The sequence below is a fragment of the Hypanus sabinus genome, chromosome 8, assembly GCF_030144855.1.
Source record: "Hypanus sabinus isolate sHypSab1 chromosome 8, sHypSab1.hap1, whole genome shotgun sequence".
Lineage (NCBI taxonomy): Eukaryota > Metazoa > Chordata > Chondrichthyes > Myliobatiformes > Dasyatidae > Hypanus > Hypanus sabinus.
Genome location: NC_082713.1, coordinates 137,805,254 through 137,823,040, shown reverse-complemented (window position 1 = coordinate 137,823,040; position 17,787 = coordinate 137,805,254). Strand labels below are relative to the sequence as shown.

Genomic DNA, 17,787 nt, shown 5'->3' with positions numbered 1-17,787 from the left:
AAGGAGCAAAGTTCATCAAACAGTTGCAAAGATCTCAAACAAAAGTGCATATCCTGTTTTGTGTCCTTCAGCAACTTAACAGTCCAGACAATTTCTTAAAAGTCCTATTCAGTCTTTTTCCATTTTTCTGCCCTCTCCTACTATTCTCCTTTTCATTACAAGAAAATCTAAAATAAAACTTGGAGAGATGTGGAAATGGCGTTATCTAGTCATGGATTATACATTCATATCTGCATTTCAAATACTTTTTAAACAAATCTCACAGCCCTCAACTTTATTCAAAAAAGACAATACTCATTGGTTATGTGCTTCTGTTGAAGCAATCTTAAGTGTCCTGCTGAAGGGACAAATTCATTTTAACATGAAACATTCCAAGATTCAGCTCTACTGAGTAAATAGCACTTGAAAATTATGTCTACCGAAGCCATTGAAAAGCAAAGGTAATGCAAATTTGCAAGCTTGATCACAAACTTAAAAGCAATCTTAAAAACTGTTTTAAAAAGGATATATTGTGCTTTATTAAGTACATACAGAATATACATCACAATATTGCTAAAACTTACCTTTGATGATCTAACACTGCAAATATAGTTTTCAGAGAAGGCCCTTTGTGATATTTTACACCATCAAAAATAAATGGTCATCATTCTTGCTGATCATTAGAGCATGGGAAAAGAAAAAAAAACTGTTGCATGTTTGTACGTATAGGAAATTCAGATTTTGTGGTAAGGACATATTTAGCATTTTACTTTTAATCCTAGCAACAAATGTTGAGAATCTAATAGTCACAATTACGGATACAAATCGCACACACTAAAAACTACGTTAAAAAATCAGCAAAAATTATTTTTTCTGATATCATTGTAGCTTCCTCTTTTATTCTTTGTGGTTTTAACTGGAAATCACGCAGACTTGTGTATAACGGAAATGATATCAGAGTTTTTAATAGTACACTGCCATTGTAACAGAACTGCAACATTGTCACAGGAGCTCAATGGCTATATGTCATGAACCCAATGCTTTATTTGTTTTTAACTGAACCCCCCCCCCCCCCCAGGAGAGGAAAATATATTACTGAAGTGTACTCAAATGTGCACGTATATCAGCATTACAGATATGAATCTAGTCATGCTGGGTCTACCTATGAACCTGTTCGAGTTTTGCCATCAAAATTAGATGCACTGACTCCTTTCTAGTCTGGCTGCATCATCTCAGTGGAGTTGGTTTCAACATACAGTACATAGTGACATCTACATTTAAGTAGACTGCCAACATAGTTCTAATTAGTTTGGTGTGATAAACTGTCTAAATTACATTTAGCTCTATTTGGAATCATGGGGAAAACAATTACGATATTCATTCCAATGTTGTTACAGTATCCAGGAACAGATACATCTTTATAGTTAGTAGTCAATAGCAAAATCAAACATTCAATGTCAAAAGAGAACGGGACTGTGCTCTTTTCCTTTTTACTTATCTTCATACTTATGATTAATGTAGCTGGCAATTAGAAAACAGTTGGAATCATTCCACTATCTTGAATCAAACGAATATTCACTGGCTCAATATGATTCCCATTCATCCTAGTATTCTTTATTTGCTTTATTAAAAAAGTCATAGACGAGTGAAAAATCATTCAAGTCTTCTCTAACCAGAAGCCCTGGACGTAAGATTTGCAATTTGCTGAGGGCCAGATTAGTGGACTTAACTCTGGTAACCAAGTTACATATAATGGGTACGGGCACAGTCTCCAGGAAACCATCTCGTGTGTGAAATGGCAATTCCAGACCAAACTTGAATCACTGATGGATGCTCAACAGCTATGGCAGGGCTTGAACACTGTCACCTCCTACAAAGTGAAACCAAGTGACATGGGTGACAACAAGGCTTTGCTCTCAAGTGAGCCCAATGTCCTCAATGCTCACCTTGACCATCGACACGATGAACCCACAGAAAACATCTGGCCCAGCAAGGTACCTGGCCAAGTACCAAGCAACTGGCTGGAGTACTCACTGATATTTTTATCCTCTTGCTTCAGTAGTCTGAGGTACCCACCTGTTTCAGCCAGGCTTCAATTAAACCAGTGCCGAAGAATTATAGCTGCTTCAATGATTATTGTCCAGTAGCAGTTACATCCACTGTGATGAAGTGCTTTGAGAGACTGGTGATGAAATGTATCAACTCCCTCCTGAGAAATGACTTGGATCTCCTCCAATTTATCTACCATCACAACAGCTCTGCAGTAGATGCCATTTCATTGGCTCTTCATTCAATGCTGGAACAGATGGACAACAAAGGTGCATACATCATGATGTTCGTCATTGACTATAGCTTATCATTTGATGCTATCATCCCCTCAAAGTAATTGACAAACTCCAAGACTTTGGCCTCACTACCTCCTTGTGCAACTGGATCATCGATTTCCTCTCATGCAGACCCCAGTCAGTTCAGATGGGCAAAAGCATCCTCTCCACAATCTCCCTCAGCAGAGGTGCACCACAAGGCTCTTTGCTTAGCTCCCTGCTCTACTTGCCATATACTGATAACTGCGAGGCTTCACACAGCTTCAATGCCATATTTAAGTTTGCTGATGACACCACTGTTATTGGCATAATCAAAGCTGGGAATGAAAGAGCACACAGAAGGGACATCTGGCTGAGCAACAACCTCCCAAATGTCAGCAAGCCCAAGGAGATGATTATTGACTTCAGGAGGCGAGAACTGGAGTTCCATGACTCAGCCCTCATTGGGGGATCAGAGGTGGAGAGGGTCAGCAACTCTAAATTCCTCAGTGTTATCATTTGAGAGGATCTGTCCTGGATCCAGCACGTAAGTGCCATTATGAAGAAAGCACGGCAATACCTCTATGTTCTTATAAGTTTGCAGGGATTCGGCATGACATCTAAAGCTCTGACAAACTTCTATAGATGTGTTTCTGAAAGTATACTGACAGGTTGCATCACAGCCTTGTATGGAAACACCAATACCCTCGTACGGTAAAGTGGTAGATAGGACCCAGTCCATCACGAGTAAAGCCCTCCCCACCATTGAGCCCATCTATACACAGCACTGTCGCAAGAGAACAGCATTCATATCAATGGCCCCCACCTTCAAGGTCATGCTCTCTTCTTCCTGTTGCCATCAGCAAAGTGGTACAGGGGCCTTAGGACCAACAACACCAGGTTTGGCAAGTTATTACCCCTCAACCATCAGACTCTTGAACCAGAGGGGATAACGTCACTCGCCCTATCACTGAACTGATCAAAGATTCTTCCTCTTATGTTCGATATTTATTGCTTACTTATTTATTATTATTAATAATAATATTATTCTTTTATTTTTCTAATTCTTCATTTTGTATTTGCAGTTTTTTGCCTATTTGGTTGTTGTCGGCCTCATTGGGTGTGGTCTTTCATTGATTCCCTACCCGACTCCCTGTCTATTCATTCTTCCCCATTAATCTCCCTCCCGGCACTTACCCTTGCAAGTGGAACAAGTGCCACACCTCCCCCTACACCATCTCCCTCACTACCATTCAGGGCCCCAAACAGTCCTTCCAGGTGAGGCGATACTTCACCTGTGAGTCTGTTGGGGTTATCTACTGTGTCCAGTGCTCCCGGTGAGGCCTCCTGTATATCAGTGAGACCTGACGTAAATTGGAAGACCGCTTCGCCGAGCACCTATGCTCCATCTGCCAGAGAAAACAGGATGTACCAGTGGCCACCCATTTTCTTTTCTTTCTTTTTCAATCTTTTTATTGAGTTTCATATATATATATAAGAAAAAACATAACATAATAATGAATAGGTTATAAATACAATAGACTTGAAATTACATTAGTAATAGGATAATAATATCCTATTAAATATCAACAAAAAAAAGTACATTAATCAATCAAGTCTATATAATTATATATAAAAAAAAACAAAAATAATCATCAAAAGGAAAAAAAAATTTGAAAATATATAAAAGAGAATATATATTGAAAAAAAACACTAAACTAAACTAACATGGGCAATAATAACAGTTTATAAGTATATGATAGTGTCAAAAAAAACTCCGGAACTCCATACCTGAACAAGAATAAGCGGAGAGAAGGTCTGAAAAAGGCCAAATTAATTCATATGAAAATGTCGAATGAACGGTCCCCAAGTTTCTTCAAATTTAATTGATGAGTCAAAAATAGTGCTTCTAATTTTTTCCAAACTCAGATAAGAAATAGTTTGAGAAAACCACTGAGACGTGGTAGGAGGATTTACTTCTTTCCAGTTTTGTAATATAGACCTTCTGGCCATTAATGTTACAAAAGCAATCATTCGTCTGATTAGAGGGGAAAACTGATTACCATCCTCATTTGGTATACCAAAAATTGCAGTAATAAAATGAGGTTGTAAATCGATATTCCAAATTGAGGAAATGGCACCAAATATGTCCTTCCAATAGTTATGTAAAGTGGGACATGACCAAAACATGTGGGTCAATGAAGCCACTTCTAAATGACATCTGTCACATTGAGGGTTAATATGAGAATAGAATCGAGCAAGCTTATCTTTAGACATATAAGCTCTATGTACAATTTTAAATTGTATTAAAGCATGTTTAGCACATATAGAAGAGGAATTAACCATTTGTAAAATTTTTTCCCATTTATCTGTTGATATATTGTATCGAAGTTCTTTTTCCCATTCTTGTTTAATTCTATCTGATATTTCTGGTTGTATCTTCATAATCAAATAAAAGCTACTAATCCCTTCTGACAAGGATTAAAGGTGAAAATCAAATCTGAGAAATCCAATGAAGTTGAATTGGGAAAAGATGGTAGAACTTTATGTAAGAAATTTCTAATTTGTAAGTATCTAAAAAAATTAGATTTAGGTAATTTAAATTTGTTGGAAAGTTGGTCAAAAGACATCAAAGTACCTTCAAAAAAAAGATCACGAAAACATTTTATACCTTTCCTTTTCCATATGCTAAAAGCTTGATCTGTCAATGAAGGTTTGAAAAAAAAATTAAGTAAAATAGGGCTATCAAGAACAAAGTTTTTCAGAGTAAAAAACTTACGAAATTGAAACCAAATTCGTAGCGCCACCCATTTTAATTTCACTTCCCATTCCTATTTCGATCCACTGTCAGATGAGGCCACACTCAGGTTGGAGGAACAACACTTAATATTCCATCTGGGTAGCCGCCAACCTGATGGCATGAATGTCAATTTCGTGAACTTCCAGTAATGGCCCCCTCCCAACTTCACCATTCCCCATCTGCTTTTCCCTCTCACCTTATCTCCTTGCCCACCCATTGGCTCACTCTAGTGCTCCTCCCCTTTCTTTCTTCCACGGTCTTCTTTCCTCTTCTATCAGAGTCCCTCTTCTCTAGTCCCGTATCTTCTTCACCAATAAACTTCCCAGCTCTTTACCTCATCCCTCCCCTTTCGGGTTTCACTTATCACCTTGTGGTTCTCTCTCCCCTCCCCCTACCTTTTAAATCTACTCCTCTGCTTTTTCTCTCCCATCTTGGCCCGAAATGGAAACTGTACTCTTTTCAATAGATGCTGTCTGGCCTGCTGAGTTCCCCAGCATTTTGTGTGTGTTCTTTGGATTTCCAACATCGGCAGATTTTCTCATTTCTTTCATTGTTTTTATTATGTTCCTTGTATTTACTGAGTGTTCACAAGAAATTAAATCTCAAGGTTATATATGGTGATGTACTGTATATGTAGTTTGATAATAAATTTACTTTGAACTCATAGATACTTTTTTGCAGTCTGAAATTAATGGCAAAAACATGATTTTGACAGGAATGTATAACAGAATCCAAACAATTGTGTCTTGGAAAACAGTGACTGAAAATATTCCCTAAATCTAAAATTGAATACTGTATTTTAACCACTCCTGTTGGAGACCATTTTTTAAACCTGCTGCAGACGAAACCCAAACTGGCCATATTAACAAGGTGCCGAAACAGAAAGACAGAAGCATATGAAATTGCTATATTAAAGAAGGGAGATTTTAAAGTGAGCTTTTTCCTTTCTGCAGCTTCTCATTTATACTGATATAAAAACTTTGAAAATACTTACCATTCTCTTGTTTTTAGCTCCTCGTTTTGCAAAAATGGAACCAAAATGAAAGTATCGCCGTTGAGCTGGTCTGCAATGACGTTTCTAATTTACATTCTTCCTCTTTTCACTGTGTAATACGCAAGCTTTGCTATGGTCATTTCCACAAATAGATTGCAATAGTTCTACCAAACTTCCTCTAAACCTACTAAACCATGTTACAGGACAATTCTGTTTTCTATTAAGGCTTCTAATGTAGGTATTCCCCCCAACTGTGATTTTCCTACAAGCAGAGCAGATTCTATGATCACCTGACTTCAAGTGGCTTTTCCAATATTTTATTACAAACATAAAGCCTTACCAATTGTCAGTAGTCGTAGTGCCCAATCCCCACAAATAGTGCTTTCTCAATCATTGGATAACAAGTTTCTAAAACAAATACCTATGGTACAAAACCATTTAAACCTCATTATTTCTACTTACAGCAAGCTCTTTTAAGGATACAACCCAATTAACTTTGTTGACAACAACTCTTATAGATAAAAAGATTCAATATTGTTTTTTAAGCTGTTCTAATTCCACGCAATGTACAATACAAGATGTAATTAGCATGCATGGTCCAGCAGAAAAGGACACAAAGATAGCAAGATGGTAATACATGGTCTTATTGGACTAAGTTGCAGCATCATAATAAACTCAAGGGGATTGAAACTTCCCATGCATTCTAATGGAATATTGTGACGTTAAGCATTAAAGACAGCCCTGGGTACACATCAACAATTCTTAACTTTAAGTCAAAGTAAATTGTATTATCAAAGTACATAATATATACAGTTGCAAGAAAAAATTTGAGAAGCCTTTGTAATTACCTAGTTCTCTGCATTAATTACTCAAAAATTGTGGTTTGATCTTCATCCAAGTCAGAATAATAGACAAACACAATCTGCCAAAACTAATAACAATTGTATCTTTCATGTCTTTATTGAACATATTTCGTGACTCATTGATAGTTGAGACTGGAAGAAGTATGTGAACCCTTGCTGTTAAAAACTGGTAGAACCTCCTTTAGCAGCAATAACTTTCAGCAAACATTTCCTGTAGCTGCTGATCAGACACACACAAAGGCAAAGAGGAATTTTAGTCCATTCCTCCATGCAAAACTGTTTCAGTTCATCAATAATTCTGGGATACCTCTTCAGGTCATTCCACAGCATCCCAACTGAGTTAAGGTCTGGACTCTGATTTGGCCATTCCAAAACATGAAATGTCTTCTTTTTAAACCATTCTGTTGTTGATTTGCTTTTGTGTTTTGGATCATTGTCTTATTGCATCATCCAGTTTATATTAATCTTCAGGGGATGGACCTCTACCCTGACATCCTCCTATAAAATGTCTTGATACAATTTTGAATTCATTGTTCCCTCAACTATTGCAAGCTGTCCAGGCCCTGAGGCAGCAAAGCAGCCCCAAACTATGATGTTCCTTCTACCATGCTTCACAGTTGGGATAAGGTTTTTGTGTTAGTGTGCAGTGCCCCTTTCCTCCTCACATAGCAGTGTGCATTTCTGTCACAAAGTTCAACTTTTGTCTCATCTGTCCACAGCCCAGGAAGTATTGTGAAGGTCTTTTGCAAAACTTGAAACTTAGAGCATTTTTTTTTTTGGAGAGCAGTGGTTTCCACCATGGTACCCTTCATGAACACCATTCTTGTCAGTGTTTTTCTTTTAGTGGACACATAGACAGAGCCTTCAGCAAGTACAAAGATTTCTGCAGGTCTTTTGCTGTTGCCCTTGGGTTTTTTCTCACCTTCTTCAGCATTGCGCATTGTGCTCTTGGTGTAATCTTTGCAGAATGTTCATTCCAAGGGAGAGTACTAACAGTACTGAATTTCCTCCATTTGTAGAAAATCTCTCTTCTTCTGAACTGATGAACACTCAGGTCTTTAGAAAGGCTTTTGTAGCCTTTTCCAGCTTGATGCATCTCTACAACTGTTCTTCTAAGATCCCCTGAAAGTTGTTTTAATCGAGGCATGTTATACATGAACAGATATTTTTTGATAAGAGCAGGTTCTGTCAGTAACCTGACTTTGTGTATTATATATATATATATATATATATATATATATATATATATATATATATATACACACACACACAACCCACACCTCCAACCTCATCTCATTGATTGGAACACCTGACTCCAAATAGCTTTTGTAAAAGGCATTACCCCAGAGGTTCATGTGCTTCTTTTGAACCTAGACTCTGAAATAGTGTACTCAATATTGATGAGAAGTAGTACAATTGTTTGTGTGTTATCAGTTTAGGCAGATTGTGTTTGTCTATTATTGTGACTTTGGCAAAGATCAGCCACATTTTATGAGTAATTAATGGAGAAAACCAGGTAATTGCAAAGTGTTCACAAACTTTACCTTGCAACTGTATGTCACCACATACAACCCTGAGATTCTATTTCCTGCAGGCATACTCAGCAAATCTATAGACTAATAACTATAACACGGTCTATGAAAGATCAAGTAGAGCATAGAAGGCAACAAACTATGCAAATTCAAATATAAATAGCAATATATAATGAGAGCATGAAATAACAAGATAGTCCTTAAAGTATGAACATCTCAATAGATGAGTGTAGTTATCCCCTTTTGTTCAAGAGGCTGATGGTTGAGGGGTAGTAACTGTTCTTGAAGCTGGTGGTGAGAGTCCTGAGGCACTTGTACCTTCTACCTGATGAACAGCGAGAAAAGAGCATGGCCTGGATGGAGAGGATCATTGATGATGGATGCTACTTTCCTACGACAGTGATTCATGTAGATACAGCTTTTTCCCATTTTATTTACCAACAATCTTATAAAACTGATGGCAGAAGAAATAATGTGAAGTTAATGCTCACAAATGGCTGAACTCAATCCACTTTAAGTGTTTATCTATCTGAAGCATTCAGGAATTTGCTGCACAAAGTCATGTTGTTTGCTTTGTTGTTGCTTCCTTATAAATGGTCCCTCATTAGCACTGGCACTGTGTTTCTTCATAAGCTTTTAAATAAAGCAGCCCAATTCTACCACAGATGAACTGGATGACATACAAACCTAGAATAATAAGTGATAGGGAAGTATTCATCATGGATAAGAGAAAGCTCTAACTTTCAATGTCACCACTAACAATGTGTCACATCAATACATTAGAAGCCACACTGATCAGGAACTTCAGTGGACTCTCCACACTAACAACGGTAATACTCAGGTATTCCGCCACAAGTAATTCCTAGGAACCTCTACATTATGAAGGCAGCTCAGCACCAGCTACCCAGGTTCAATTCTAGCCCTGTCTTTAAGGAGTTTGTGCCATCTCCCCATGGCTGTGTTTTATCCAGGCGTTCCGGATTACTACATTCTAAAGGTGCACAAGTTGTGGTCAGTAAGCTGTGGGCATACTATGTTAACTCTGGAAGCATGGCAACAGTTGCAGGCTGCCCTCAGTGCATTCTCAGTTGATGACAGTATGCCATGTAACAAATACAAATAATCTTATACCTAGTATTAGTTCAATCCACCTTTGTTCCATAAAATTCTCACGGCAGATGCACATAGTTCTGCATCATTTGTTCAACGTGTCCCAACATAAGCTTTGAGGTAAACATTATCTGTCTTTCAAATTTTCCTCACATTCTTTGTACTCTTAAAGCAGCTATGTTAATAAAATGAGCAACTGTACAGTATTTGGTTTGATTAGGTAGACACTGTCATCTCCTCTTTTAATATATATTTTTAAATTCATACAAGCTTGTTTCAAAATCTAAGCACATGCCCACAAAAAATGTCAGTATTTCTGAATCTGGAACAGAATAAAGAAGCACATTCAGAGCATCCATCCCACTTCATAAAAATGTATCTGCCTATCTTAAACAAAGAGATTGCATTTTTAAAATACTTTAACAATTAGAAAGAATAATTTGGCAGAAACTATGAAACTGAGTGAAATCATTCGCAAATTCAGCAGAGGCACAAATTGGACGTGTTGAAGGGGAAATCATTTATATCTCAAAATAAAATAAATGCAAACCCTCACAGTTAAAATAATTAGCAGCAGCAAAAGAACTCTGATGCATATCAATGTTCTGTTTATTCATTTCCTTCACTCTTGATTACATTGATAAGTAAAGCACACATCTTAACTGGCAAAGGGTAAGGCCAGTGGGATTTTAATAAGCAAACAGTAACATATGGCTGCTAGTAAACATTTATTAGAATAAATAACTGTTAGTCTTTGACAACCATGCCTACATTAATTTTCTTTCACATGACCACAATGTTGTTTGCTCCCAGTATTTCTTCTATACTCATGCAAACATTTACTGACTTTATATGGTTACATCACCTTGAGGGAAAAAACAATTTTCAACAACATGACAACCATTGTCATTGAAAGGTGCATGAGATTAAATAAATTATCAGCTGTTAAAATGAAGGCACAACTCTGCAACCATGTACTTATTTTTCTAGTAACTGGCAAACACTTCTTTAGGATGGTTCTTTAGGATAAAACGAAATTCTTCCCAAAAGAAGAAAAAAATGATAATTTTCCAGCAATGTGAAGCATTTTCTTTCAACTGCTCAATTATGTAGCTTCCTCAAGACCAGGAAAAGTAATGTACTTCTTTTTTGGTTCCAATACCATCAAGAAATGCAAGTTAAAGCATTGATTCGGTGTAGAATAAAGTTAAACAGTGCACTGTTGCAGAGGCCTGTATTTAATCCAAAATAGATCACAAATATTGCCGCTACCAATGTCTTTAATCTCCAGTTAAAATTCACCACATAATGCAAGCTACAGTCAGTGGTTTTTACATTAGATACAAACATTTGTAGATTTATCGTTAATTAGAACTATTTTCCACCAAATATGTGCAAACTCAGTTGGACCAAATTTCAACTCAGCAAGATACAGAAAGGCAGTTTTTTTAACCTAACATTATATATTTCAGCACTGTAATGCACAGATCTAAGAATACATCAGAATTTAAATCTATGACAAAATTTACAATCTCAGATTACATCCAAAGATTTTAATTTAATTGATTAAAGCACTTTAGTATGCACTGGCTAGAAGTAATGTGAGGCATGAAAATTTTTATCATCTAAGTTAAAATGCCACAGATGCTGGCAGATTCAAGATCATTGCTCCTTTCGGTCTCCAGTCAATCATGATAACTTGGGGAAAGATAAAATTTGTCCTTGACAATCCCATTCCTATGGAAAACACACTTTTCTAAGAACTAAACTTCTCTTTGTTAATTGCCAACTAAAGACCACCAAATTAATATGGAAATAATAACAATGGAAAATTTAGATGAATACATTGAGGACATTACAAATGCAAATTTTCCATGAACAGTACTGCAATTGGGATGACAAAGGCAGCGATCAAATACTAATTCTATGAAGACCTCCAAATTTTGAATGACAAGCTCAAAACACATCTGCAGTTAGTGACACAGATGTTTACTCTTAGGATTATTTGATATTTGGACCAGAAACTTCATCTGTGTCACATTAATTTAATTTTGGAAAATGTATTGAAATATATAATCTTCCATTCAAACATTAGCACTCCAGTTAGGTTGTTATTGATAGTGGTTCTTGTGGTTATTGCACTGTAGTTCATTTAGCAAAGACAATTTGAATAAATTATAATACTGAACTATAACTATTATTTGAATTTCCTGTTCATCAACTTTTCACACCTCATGCCTTAGTGAAGTGACATTAGCAAACCACATTTTCTCTATAAGATGTAGCCGCTCAGTTAAAAATGAGTCCATTTTTACACAGTTTAGTTGAAAGTTATTGCATCGCAGTTGAATACACAGTAGCCCAGCTATCTGCACACTGTTGACACTTATTAGTGATTAAAATATCTCTCACAGCTATAAAAAATGTACTATTAGTATCAAAGTGAGGTCTCAGAAAACTTATCTGTAAATGGCTTCTATATAATTTTACAAAATAAAGTTGCAAATATGCTGTTACAGATAAAAGTTAATGTTAGCAAGCGATGTCAAGTCAAGATTCTTACTCCAGTTCTGTAGTTTGGAAGATTAATTCAGCTTGAATTCAAACAAAACTTAAATTCAGTTAAGCATAAATAATATTTAACATTGAAATAAAATCATCTAACTTAATACTATTTGAATTCATACCAGCTACACACTAGGATAAAGAAAATACAAACAATTAAAATTCTCCAACTTCTAACAAAGGAATTCCCTCCCCCAATTTAATTAAAAATTCTAACCAGATTCCTAGACATCATTTTGATCATATTTTTAATTACAGCTGTTTCTGGCACCTAAAAATATTCCTGATGCTTAAATCTTTTAAACATTGTGTCAAACTGATTCAAGAGAGTGTTTTAAGGAATAAAACACTATTGGTAAACACAGCTGCAAAGATTAATGTTCAGCTGCTTTAAACCTTCAGCAAAACTGAATCATCCAGTAATTTGCTCTATGATTCTGAAACCTTTCTTTATATTCCTGAAGAACATGTTGAGTTATTTAGATAAAGTTGAGGATACCTTAAAAGATTTAGTATCACAAACACATTAAAGTGACTCATGGATTAATTCTGGCAAGAGTGACTAAGTGAACAAGAACAGGTGAAGACCACATATAATTTGGTTTAGTCTCACGTCTGCTTATCAGACTGGTGGTGGCATCCGTCGGTCTCGAGAGACCATGGATCTGCGCCTGGAGTTTCCAGGGCGCAGGCCTGGGCAGGGTTGTATAGGAGACTGGCAGTTGCCCAAGCTGCAGGCCTTCCCCTCTCCACGTCACCAATGTTGTCCAAGGGAAGGGAACTAGGACCCATGCAGATTAGCACCAGTGATGTCGCAGAGCAATGTGTCGTTAAGTGCCTTGCTCAAGGACACAAACACGCTGCCTCAGCTGAGGCTCGAGCCAGTGACTTTCAGGTTACTAGGATGCCTTGCCCACTAGGCCACGCGCCTTATCAGTCTAAAACCACAAGCTGCATTGGTCTTAAGTTTATCTGATCTTACCCAAAAGGGGAAAACTGAGAACAGCTTCCCTTGACATCAATGAAACATGGCACATGAGAGCCCTACTATCATTATCACTGGCTCAAATGAAAAAAACTTTGAGAGACTGAAACCAGATTAGAGAGGAAAGGTTAGAGGAAAACAGCTAAATGAGTTCAGAGAAGCATAATGGGAAGCAAATAACACTGCTTTTTGAATTATCTTCCCTCCTAAAGCTAGTACACTTCTTTCCTTTTTAAATATGTACCTATTGGCCCAGTGAGTCCATTTTGGGTCTTAGAGCAAACCTTTGGCTCGCTTGTTCTATAGTAATTTATTCCTTTTCGCATATCCATAAGCTTCCTTCAGTTCTTTTGCCGCAACTCGCCTCCCAATAGGAGTAATTCACAGCAGCTTACTAAGCTGCACATCTTCGGGAAGCAAATGGAGAATTTGGCAGAAGCCTATGCTACAATAAGGTGAACATACAAATTCTGCCCATGCAGCATTTTAAATCAGAATATATTTGAATTGTGAGGCAGTATTTCTACCTGCTCTGCCAATTACGGTGCAACTCTCTGTTGATTATTTCATATTTTTCAGCTATGTTTATAATTCCCATAATAATCAAGCAGCCTACCTCCAGGCTAGGAGAGATGAATGAACAAAAGATTAGTCATAAGAATTTATAGTGCTGGGGGGGGGGGTGGGCAACACAGCATCTACAAGCTTACAAAGATGTGGAAGGGTGAAAGTTTGGGGCAATTTAAATGCATTACAAAAACTGTCAAATTTAGAGCATCAGGAGCTAATGCAGATAAGTGAGCACAGGGATGTGTGAATGGGATCTGATGTAGAACAAGATACAAAGTTACATTAGTGAAATTTAAGAAGAATGAGATAACAGTTCAAACATGATGCTTGAAATAAAAACTGGAAAAGCTAGAATCACAGCAGATTATTCAGCATCCACAGAAAAAGAAATAGAGTTAATCCATAGGGTTGGAGACATCTTGCCAGAATTCATGATTATGCTTAGAGTACAAATACCATAATTTGGAAATAACCCAAAGTGACCTACATTCCAAAGAAATTGATGTCTCATATGAAATCACTTACAATTTAGAAGTTTGGAGAAAGAAAATCCATTACTGATCTTTCTAGTGCAGTACCTGAAAGGGATCAGAACAGTCCCAATGTACAAATTTCAAGTAATATGCAAGGGTCCAGTGACTATACCATGTAAAACTAGCTAAGTCTTACCAACAATATTTAAAATTCTTTTATGAAAATGTACTTCAAGTTACCACTAATCACTGCAAGTAAACAGTTGATTAGTCATTTCCAACTAGCTGTTCAGCTGGCAATCATGCTATTGCAGCATTTTATTACAATTCAGAAAGTGTTATTTTTTAATTGTCAAGGCTGCAAAATGATCACTCCTGATACTTGTTTTGCACACTATTAAATTTAGCTGCAATTGTAAGCAATATATTTTTCTCCAATGCATTTGAGATTATTTTCATGTCAGCCTTTCTGTATCCATTTTTTAAACTTGTCTCTCAATTATGAATATATAAAACTTGCCAAACAGGAGTTTACAATGACTCTAGAGCACATTTCATTCAGTTCATAATTTCTGAAAGTATTCCCTACGACTGAGGTTTTTGTTTGCTTCAGTCCTATGATCGCACAAAGCTTTCTACATTTCAATTGTGGTTTATGAAAAATCAATTATATCACTTCCCTCAACTTTAGTCCTGACTGTTTAAGGACCAATCATTCAGCAAGAAGAAAGCACTAAAATCAGTCACACTCTAGCTTGGAGCAGTTCAGAGAGTGCATCTTGAAAAGCCTTAACAGCCCTCGGCCAGCGGGTAACATGTTTATGACCTTATCTACATGAGAAAAGACAATTGATTATAAGTAGGAAGATTTCTCTTATCTACAACTTTAGCAATGTATTTTTACTCTCCATCAATGACATCAAAAGAAGTATTTTGACTCCAGAGCACATTTCATCAATGTACTTCTAGAGTTAGAGCTTTGACACCAGACATATTGACAACCCTGAAAATAGGTGGTTTTCTGTAATATCAAGATTTTTTGAAACAAAATTTCATGGTGGAGTCTGCTTGTGCTACAGCACCACCATCTGGTTGAAGAACACATTAATTCTTCAGTTTCCTCTGCAGAATTTATTTTCATTTTCTTGTTCTATATTCAAATTAAAAGTCAATAAAATTTTGTAATGGAATACATTGATGCAATGAAATGATTGAGTTCTTTTTACATTTAGTTTTGAGTATATATTTAATCACTATTCTCAAATCACATCTTGTTTATTAAATCATGATTTGCATAATTTGGAAACTGCAGCAGCAACATGAGGCATTCTTAGGCTCAAGAGAGAGCATGAAGGCCAAATACTTGAAGAGAAAGTAAATGTGTTTGGGTAAAAATTTTAACAATAATTGTTTGTCCTTTCATTGAATTGTGACAATTATTTTTGGATCCGCGATCAGCTACTCTTCAATGATACTTGTTTATTTTTCTCAACCTTCTTACTGACTGTGAACATATTCTTAAAATTAATGGGTAGGTGGCACAACTGTAAATTATGATCTATCACTGCCAACAATTATATATTATTCACTGATTACATTAATAATGAATTAACTATATGGTGCTGTGATGAGGTATCCCTGCTTACAGTAATGCTGAGGTCCCACTGGCTGCTTCTTCAAGTTCTAAATCTCATCTGAAGTGCTGTAAAGAGATATTTGACTCTGGAGATGGAGCCTTTTATCACAATGTTCAGACTTGAAAGGATGTCTGCTCACTGTTTCATCTGAAAGGCCTCAATAAGAGAACAAAGCAAAATGCCAAGGTGCCAGAACAATGCTCTTGCCCACTGTTCTCACTTATCTCCAATTGATCAAGGGTGGATAATAGGCAAGCAGAATAAAGGGGAAAAAATTTTAGAACATTTTCATGAAAGTAAGGCATTGTAGTAAAAGTGGTAACTTCATTCACGGTTTACTTTGACTTTGGCCCAGAGCACTACTCTTACATTAAATATTAGGTATACCCAACCTTTGTCAATCACTGCTTATATAATTCTCCAATTATAATCAGAATCAATAGCTGAAGAAATGTTCTTACACTATGAAGGAAGTCTGTGTTCTGAAAGATTGCTAAAACCTCAGAAGGTCACAAAGAAAGAGATTATACATTTTAATCTCAATTCTCTCAGGCCTTTTAAGGACCGCATAAAGAAGCGTTTATGACAGTGGAGCCCAACCACATAACATACAATGAAAAGAGGAAAAAAGTCAATAGCATTATGCTTGAAACTCCTCTAAGAAAACCAGAATGATAACATCTAATTAAATAAAGAAACTGTTTGAGAGGAGGAAATGGACCCAGAGACAGAAAACACTGCTCATTGAAGAACAAATAAAACATTACCATAGATTTTAAAACAAAACAAGAAACCTATACTAATATAAGGTAAGGCACAGATACATTGGAGTCAGTGTTGACAATTGACTACTGATATTTCCAGTTGAACTCATCTTGGATATTCAGGCAATCACTCCACGTTTTTGTATTTTGTGAACAGGTTGTAAAGCACTCTCAATGTTGACTTCAGATCCAAATTTACAACATCTGATGAAAGAAAATGCAATTCAGTTATGTTGAAACATAGCAAAATGTAACAATATTTAAATTGCAAAGAAGGAACCCCAAGCTAAATTAGTGGAGAAAGAACAGAAAAGGGAAAATTAGGCCAGCACCTTATAATACTGCAGTATTTAGCAATAGTCATTTATTACAATTATGTGCAAGAATTTACATCATAGGTAGAATAGTACAGGCCCTTCAGTTCTTGATGCTTGTCCCAAACACTACAAATTTAACTACATATTTTCTGCCTTTACAGGATCGAAATCCCTCCATTCTCAGCAAATTCATGTGCCTATCCAAAATTTTCTACAACACCAGAATTATATCTGCTTCCACCACTAACCCAGCAGGCTGTTTCAGGCACCTACCACTCTGTAAACTCCCCAGCACATCTTGTTTACACTTTTCTAATTAAATGCATGCCCTCCAGTATTTGATTGTAGAATTTGGGGAGTTACTGCCACGTGGTATTAAATTCTTATGGTCAACAGGAAACAAACATCACAGGGAATAAAGTCAACAGAGCCAGATTTTATCCTTGTCCACAAAATGAGCCATATTTGCACAAGGCTATCTATCAGACCAGCTGATATTCTACCCTTGGTTATTATCAGCATGAGTGACATGATTGTTTCTTGTCATATTTCAGCCATGCCTGAACATCGTCTAGTCATGCACGCAAGCAAAGACTACTTTGTGAGGAATTGTGAATGGAATTGAATGTTACATAACCTTCTGTGAGCATTCCCAGATCTATTCTTATGATGGAAGGGATAAAAGAAAATTTGTTGATGAAGCAGCTGAAGATAAACTCTGTCCTGAGGAATCGTGACAATGATGTTGTGAAGTTTACATGATTGAATACTACAGTTAACTTCTTTTGTTTGAGGTATGCTCTCCACTAGTGGCAATTTTTCCCCATTATTGCCCATTGGTCTTCAGCTTCACTAAGGTTCCTAAATATCACACTTGGTTAAACAAAGCCAGTGA

General features: G+C 36.6%; 2 protein-coding genes across 7 annotated transcripts in view; both read right to left on the bottom strand.

The window, feature by feature from the left end:
* Positions 1-6,194, bottom strand: part of parvg (parvin, gamma) — a 42,461-nt gene extending 36,267 nt beyond the window's left edge. The window contains exons 1-3 of one of the 3 annotated variants that reach the window (XM_059977966.1): positions 6,077-6,194; positions 2,056-2,275; positions 564-652 (exon numbers count right to left, since the gene is read on the bottom strand). The gene's annotated coding sequence lies outside the window, so the exon portion shown is untranslated. Of the gene's footprint in view, positions 1-563; positions 653-2,055; positions 2,276-5,061; positions 5,789-6,076 lie in introns of those variants that run through there. The other 2 variants (XM_059977965.1, XM_059977967.1) reach the window with 2 other exon arrangements.
* A 3,603-nt stretch (positions 6,195-9,797) lies between these two features.
* Positions 9,798-17,787, bottom strand: part of parvb (parvin, beta) — a 69,818-nt gene continuing 61,828 nt past the window's right edge. For all 4 annotated transcript variants that reach the window (XM_059977960.1, XM_059977961.1, XM_059977964.1 and 1 more), the window contains one exon: positions 9,798-16,779. In XM_059977960.1, coding sequence (XP_059833943.1) covers positions 16,703-16,779 — 77 coding nt within the window. In that variant the 3' untranslated portion in view covers positions 9,798-16,702. The remainder of the gene's footprint in view (positions 16,780-17,787) is intronic.